Source organism: Salmo trutta, chromosome 4 (genome assembly GCF_901001165.1).
Source record: "Salmo trutta chromosome 4, fSalTru1.1, whole genome shotgun sequence".
NCBI lineage: Eukaryota > Metazoa > Chordata > Actinopteri > Salmoniformes > Salmonidae > Salmo > Salmo trutta.
This window is the reverse complement of record NC_042960.1, coordinates 3,599,311-3,606,810: the sequence shown is the minus strand read 5'-3', so window position 1 is coordinate 3,606,810 and position 7,500 is coordinate 3,599,311. Positions and strand designations below refer to the sequence as shown.

The 7,500-nt window shown below is 44.9% G+C and overlaps 1 protein-coding gene across 1 annotated transcript in view; it reads left to right on the top strand.

The window, feature by feature from the left end:
- LOC115191580 (calcium uptake protein 3, mitochondrial-like) overlaps positions 1-7,500 on the top strand; it is a 22,449-nt gene that overhangs the window by 6,737 nt on the left and 8,212 nt on the right. Inside the window, exon 4 of the mRNA XM_029749368.1 lies at positions 55-133. Coding sequence (XP_029605228.1) covers positions 55-133 — 79 coding nt within the window. The remainder of the gene's footprint in view (positions 1-54; positions 134-7,500) is intronic.

The window sequence follows — 7,500 nt, the reverse complement described above, 5'->3', positions numbered from 1 at the left end:
ATGGAGTGGGTGTGTGTCTGTGGTGACTCATAGCGTTGTCTCTGTTGACATCAGGAACTGGAGAAGATCTTGGTAGACACTCCAGCGGTGTGGCAGGGAACGTCCAAACTGTTCCGGAACCTACGGGAACGAGGTAGGGACTAAAGGAACGTTCTGTGTACCTCGTAATGGATTGTGTGTGTGTGTGTGTGTGTGTGTGTGTGACTGACTTCACACACAATTCCTCATGGCAAAGGCACCTTGAGCTAGTTCAAACATACACACGCACGCTCTCACACACACACACACACACACACACACACACACACACACACACACACACACACACACACACACACACACACACACACACACACACACACTGATTAGCATATCTGAGAGAGTAAGCACTTTGATATAGTTAAACTCATGGAAAGTCATGTACAGTCCTGTTATAGCTACAGTCCTGTTATAGCTACAGTCCTGTTATAGCTACAGTCCTGTTATAGCTACAGTCCAGTCATAGCTACAGTCCTGTTATAGCTACAGTCCTGTTATAGCTACAGTCCTGTTATAGCTACAGTCCAGTCATAGCTACAGTCCTGTTATAGCTACAGTCCAGTTATAGCTACAGTCCTGTTATAGCTACAGTCCTGTTATAGCTACAGTCCAGTCATAGCTACAGTCCAGTTGTAGCTACAGTCCTGTTATAGCTACAGTCCTGTTATAGCTACAGTCCTGTTATAGCTACAGTCCAGTCATAGCTACAGTCCAGTCATAGCTACAGTCCTGTTATAGCTACAGTCCAGTCATAGCTACAGTCCTGTTATAGCTACAGTCTTGTTGTAGCTACAGTCCAGTTATAGCTACAGTCCTGTTATAGCTACAGTCCTGTCATAGCTACAGTCCTGTTATAGCTACAGTCCTGTTATAGCTACAGTCCAGTCATAGCTACAGTCCTGTTATAGTTACAGTCCAGTCATAGCTACAGTCCAGTCATAGCTACAGTCCTGTTATAGCTACAGTCCAGTCATAGCTACAGTCCTGTTATAGCTACAGTCCTGTTATAGCTACAGTCCAGTCATAGCTACAGTCCAGTCATAGCTACAGTCCTGTCATAGCTACAGTCCTGTTATAGCTACAGTCCTGTCATAGCCACAGTCCTGTTATAGCTACAGACCAGTCATAGCTACAGTCCTGTTATAGCTACAGTCCTGTCATAGCTTCAGTCCTGTTATAGCTACAGTCCAGTCATAGCTACAGTCCTGTCATAGCTACAGTCCTGTTATAGCTACAGTCCTGTCATAGCCACAGTCCTGTTATAGCTACAGTCCTGTTATAGCTACAGTCCTGTTATAGCTACAGTCCAGTCATAGCTACAGTCCTGTCATAGCTACAGTCCTGTTATAGCTACAGTCCTGTCATAGCCACAGTCCTGTTATAGCTACAGACCAGTCATAGCTACAGTCCTGTTATAGCTACAGTCCTGTCATAGCTTCAGTCCTGTTATAGCTACAGTCCAGTCATAGCTACAGTCCTGTTATAGCTACAGTCCTGTTATAGCTACAGTCCAGTCATAGCTACATACCAGTCGTAGCTACAGTCCTGTTATAGCTACAGTCCTGTCATAGCTTCAGTCCTGTTATAGCTACAGACCTGTTATAGCTACAGTCCTGTTATAGCTACAGTCCTGTCATAGCTTCAGTCCTGTTATAGCTACAGTCCTGTTATTGCTACAGTCCTGTTATAGCTACAGACCAGTCATAGCTACAGTCCTGTTATAGCTACAGTGCTACAGTCCTGTTATAGCTACAGTCCTGTTATAGCTACAGTCCTGTCATAGCCACAGTCCTGTTATAGCTACAGACCAGTCATAGCTACAGTCCTGTTATAGCTACAGTCCTGTCATAGCTTCAGTCCTGTTATAGCTACAGTCCAGTCATAGCTACAGTCTTGTTATAGCTACAGTCCTGTTATAGCTACAGTGCCGGTCATTGCTACAGTCCAGTCATAGCTACAGACCAGTCGTAGCTACAGTCCTGTTATAGCTACAGTCCTGTCATAGCTTCAGTCCTTTTATAGCTACAGACATGTTATAGCTACAGTCCTGTTATTGCTACAGTCCAGTCATAGCTACAGTCCTGTTATAGCTACAGTGCTACAGTCCTGTTATAGCTACAGTCCTGTTATAGCTACAGTCCTGTTATAGCTACAGTGCTACAGTCCTGTTATAGCTACAGTCATGTTATAGCTACAGTCCTGTTATAGCTACAGTCCTGTCATAGCTACAGTGCTACAGTCCAGTCATAGCTACAGTCCTGTTATAGCTGCAGTCCAGTCATAGCTACAGTCCTGTTATAGCTACAGTCCTGTTATAGCTACAGTCCAGTCATAGCTACAGTCCAGTCATAGCTACAGTCCTGTTATAGCTACAGTCCAGTCATAGCTACAGTCCTGTTATAGCTACAGTCCAGTCATAGCTACAGTCCTGTCATAGCTACAGTCCAGTCATAGCTACAGTCCTGTTATAGCTACAGTGCTACAGTCCTGTTATAGCTACAGTCCTGTTATAGTTACAGCCCAGTCATAGCTACAGTCCTGTTATAGCTACAGTCCTGTTATAGCTACAGTCCAGTCATAGCTACAGTCCTGTTATAGCTACAGTCCTGTTATAGCTACAGTCCTGTCATAGCTACAGTCCAGTCATAGCTACAGTCCTGTTATAGCTACAGTCCAGTCATAGCTACAGTCCAGTCATAGCTACAGTCCTGTTATAGCTACAGTCCTGTTATAGCTACAGTCCAGTCATAGCTACAGTCCTGTTATAGCTACAGTCCAGTCATAGCTACAGTCCAGTCATAGCTACAGTCCTGTTATAGCTACAGTCCAGTCATAGCTACAGTCCTGTTATAGCTACAGTCCTGTTATAGCTACAGCCCAGTCATAGCTACAGTCATGTTATAGCTACAGTCCTGTTATAGCTACAGTCCCGTTATAGCTACAGTCCAGTCATAGGTACAGTCCTGTTATAGCTACAGTGCTACAGTCCTGTTATAGCTACAGTCCTGTTATAGCTACAGTCCTGTTATAGCTACAGTGCTACAGTCCTGTTATAGCTACAGTCCTGTTATAGCTACAGTCCAGTCATAGCTTCAGTCCTGTTATAGCTACAGTGCTACAGTCCTGTTATAGCTACAGTGCTACAGTCCAGTCATAGCTACAGTCCAGTCATAGCTACAGTCCTGTTATAGCTACAGTCATGTTATAGCTACAGTCTGTATGACAGTGACAGGCTGTATGACAGTGACAGTGCTCCATGATGTCATAATGCTCCAGGCTGTATGACAGTGACAGTGGTACATGATGTCATAATGCTACAGGCTGTATGACAGTGACAGTGTTACATGATGTCATAATGCTACAGGCTGTATGACAGTGACAGTGCTACATGATGTCATAATGCTACAGGCTGTATGACAGTGACAGTGCTACATGATGTCATAATGCTACAGGCTGTATGACAGTGACAGTGCTACATGATGTCATAATGCTACAGGCTGTATGACAGTGATAGTGCTACATGATGTCATAATGCTACAGGCTGTATGACAGTGACAGTGCTACATGATGTCATAATGCTACAGGCTGTATGACAGTGACAGTGCTACATGATGTCATAATGCTACAGGCTGTATGACAGTGACAGTGCTACATGATGTCATAATGCTACAGGCTGTATGACAGTGATAGTGCTACATGATGTCATAATGCTATAGGCTGTATGACAGTGACAGTGCTACTGGATGTCATAATGCTACAGGCTGTATGACACTGACAGTGCTACATGATGTCATAATGCTCCAGGCTGTATGACAGTGACAGTGCTACTTGATGTCATAATGCTACAGGCTGTATGACAGTGACAGTGTTACATGATGTCATAATGCTAAAGGCTGTATGACAGTGACAGTGCTACATGATGTCATAATGCTACAGGCTGTATGACAGTGACAGTTCTACATGATGTCATAATGCTACAGGCTGTATGACAGTGACAGTGTTACATGATGTCATAATGCTACAGGCTGTATGACAGTGACAGTGCTACATGATGTCATAATGCTACAGGCTGTATGACAGTGACAGTGCTACATGATGTCATAATGCTACAGGCTGTATGACAGTGACAGTGCTACATGATGTCATAATGCTACAGGCTGTATGACAGTGACAGTGCTACTTGATGTCATAATGCTACAGGCTGTATGACAGTGACAGTGCTACATGATGTCATAATACTACAGGCTGTATGACAGTGACAGTGCTACATGATGTCATAATGCTACAGGCTGTATGACAGTGATAGTGTTACATGATGTCATAATGCTACAGACTGTATGACAGTGACAGTGCTACATGATGTCATAATGCTACAGGCTGTATGACAGTGACAGTGCTACTTGATGTCATAATGCTACAGGCTGTATGACAGTGACAGTGCTACATGATGTCATAATGCTACAGGCTGTATGACAGTGACAGTGCTACATGATGTCATAATGCTACAGGCTGTATGACAGTGACAGTGCTACATGATGTCATAATGCTACAGGCTGTATGACAGTGACAGTGCTACATGATGTCATAATGCTACAGGCTGTATGACAGTGACAGTGCTACATGATGTCATAATGCTACAGGCTGTATGACAGTGATAGTGTTACATGATGTCATAATGATACAGGCTGTATGACAGTGACAGTGCTACATGATGTCATAATGCTACAGGCTGTATGACAGTGACAGTGCTACATGATGTCATAATGCTACAGGCTGTATGACAGTGACAGTGCTACATGATGTCATAATGCTACAGGCTGTATGACAGTGACAGTGCTACATGATGTCATAATGCTACAGGCTGTATGACAGTGACAGTGCTACATGATGTCATAATGCTACAGGCTGTATGACAGTGACAGTGCTACATGATGTCATAATGCTACAGGCTGTATGACAGTGACAGTGCTACATGATGTCATAATGCTACAGGCTGTATGACAGTGACAGTGCTACATGATGTCATAATGCTACAGGCTGTATGACAGTGACAGTGCTACATGATGTCATAATGCTCCAGGCTGTATGACAGTGACAGTGCTACATGATGTCATAATGCTCCAGGCTGTATGACAGTGATAGTGTTGCGGTGTGTCTAGCTGTACAGGCTCTGGTCACAGTGTGGTTCCTCTAAGCCGGGGCCGGGGCCACACGGTCCCCCCTGTGGTCACCTTACGGTCGCCCTGGTAAACCCTAAAAATAGAACCACTCTCTCTGCCCTTCCCATGCCATCCTCTCATCCTATACTTTCCTCTCTTCTCATCCTCTTCTCTTCTCCACCTCTCCCCTCAGTTCCCTCTCCTCTTTTCCTTCTCACCCTCTCTATCTTTATCCCTCCTCTTCTCTGTTTTCCTCCCCCTTTCTTTCCTCTCCTTTCATTTCCCTCTCTTTGCTCCCCTCTGTTCTGCCATCCAATGCTTTCCCTCCCCACCCTCCTCTCTTCTCCTCCTCTCTTTTCTCCTCTTCACCCTCTCCTCCATTCCTCTAGAAACATGCAGCAGCTCTCTTCCGACAGCAGAGCCTTCTGCCCTCCATCCATCCTCTCCAACATAAAAATTCAAACAATGAAAATGAATCACATACATTAATAGGACGTGTACTGTACCACAGAGAGAGAGACATACTGTACCACAGAGAGAGAGACGTACTGTACCACAGAGAGAGAGAGACATACTGTACCACAGAGAGAGAGACATACTGTACCACAGAGAGAGAGAGACATACTGTACCACAGAGAGAGAGACATACTGTACCACAGAGAGAGAGAGACATACTGTACCACAGAGAGAGAGACATACTGTACCACAGAGAGAGAGAGACATACTGTACCACAGAGAGAGAGAGACATACTGTACCACAGAGAGAGAGACATACTGTAAGCCACAGAGAGAGAGACGTACTGTACCACAGAGAGAGAGAGACATACTGGTACCACAGAGAGAGACATACTGTAACCACGAGAGAGAGACTACTGTACCACAGAGAAGAGACATACTGTACCACAGAGAGAGAGAGACATACTGTACCACAGAGAGATAGAGACATACTGTACCACAGAGAGAGAGAGACATACTGTACCACAGAGAGAGAGACATACTGTACCACAGAGAGAGAGACATACTGTACCACAGAGAGAGAGAGACATACTGTACCACAGAGAGAGAGACATACTGTACCACAGAGAGAGAGACATACTGTACCCACAAGAAGAGAGACATACTGGTACCACAGAGAGAGAGACATACTGGTACCACAGAGAGAGAGAGACATACTGTACCACAGAGAGAGAGAGACATACTGTACCACAGAGAGAGAGAGACATACTGTACCACAGAGAGAGAGACATACTGTACCACAGAGAGAGAGACATACTGTACCACAGAGAGAGAGACATACTGTACCACAGAGAGAGAGAGACATACTGTACCACAGAGAGAGAGAGACATACTGTACCACAGAGAGAGAGACATACTGTACCACAGAGAGAGAGAGACATACTGTACCACAGAGAGAGAGACATACTGTACCACAGAGAGAGAGAGACATACTGTACCACAGAGAGAGATACATACTGTACCACAGAGAGAGAGAGACATACTGTACCACAGAGAGAGAGAGACATACTGTACCACAGAGAGAGAGACATACTGTACCACAGAGAGAGAGAGACATACTGTACCACAGAGAGAGAGACATACTGTACCACAGAGAGAGAGACATACTGTCCCACAGAGAGAGAGACATACTGTACCACAGAGAGAGAGAGACATACTGTACCACAGAGAGAGAGACATACTGTACCACAGAGAGAGAGAGACATACTGTACCACAGAGAGAGAGACATACTGTACCACAGAGAGAGAGACATACTGTACCACAGAGAGAGAGACATACTGTACCACAGAGAGAGAGAGACATACTGTACCACAGAGAGAGAGACATACTGTACCACAGAGAGAGAGACATACTGTACCACAGAGAGAGAGACATACTGTACCACAGAGAGAGAGACATACTGTACCACAGAGAGAGAGACTACGTCCCACAGAGAGAGAGACATACTGTACCACAGAGAGAGAGACATACTGTACCACAGAGAGAGAGACTACTGTACCACAGAGAGAGAGAGATACTGTACACAGAGAGAGAGCCATACTGTACCACAGAGAGAGAGAGACATACTGTACCACAGAGAGAGAGACTACTGTACCACAGAGAGAGAGACATACTGTACCACAGAGAGAGAGACATACTGTACCACAGAGAGAGAGACATACTGTACCACAGAGAGAGAGACATACTGTACCACAGAGAGAGAGAGAGACATACTGTACCACAGAGAGAGAGCCTACTGTACCACAGAGAGAGAGACTATGTACCACAGAGAGAGACATACTGTAC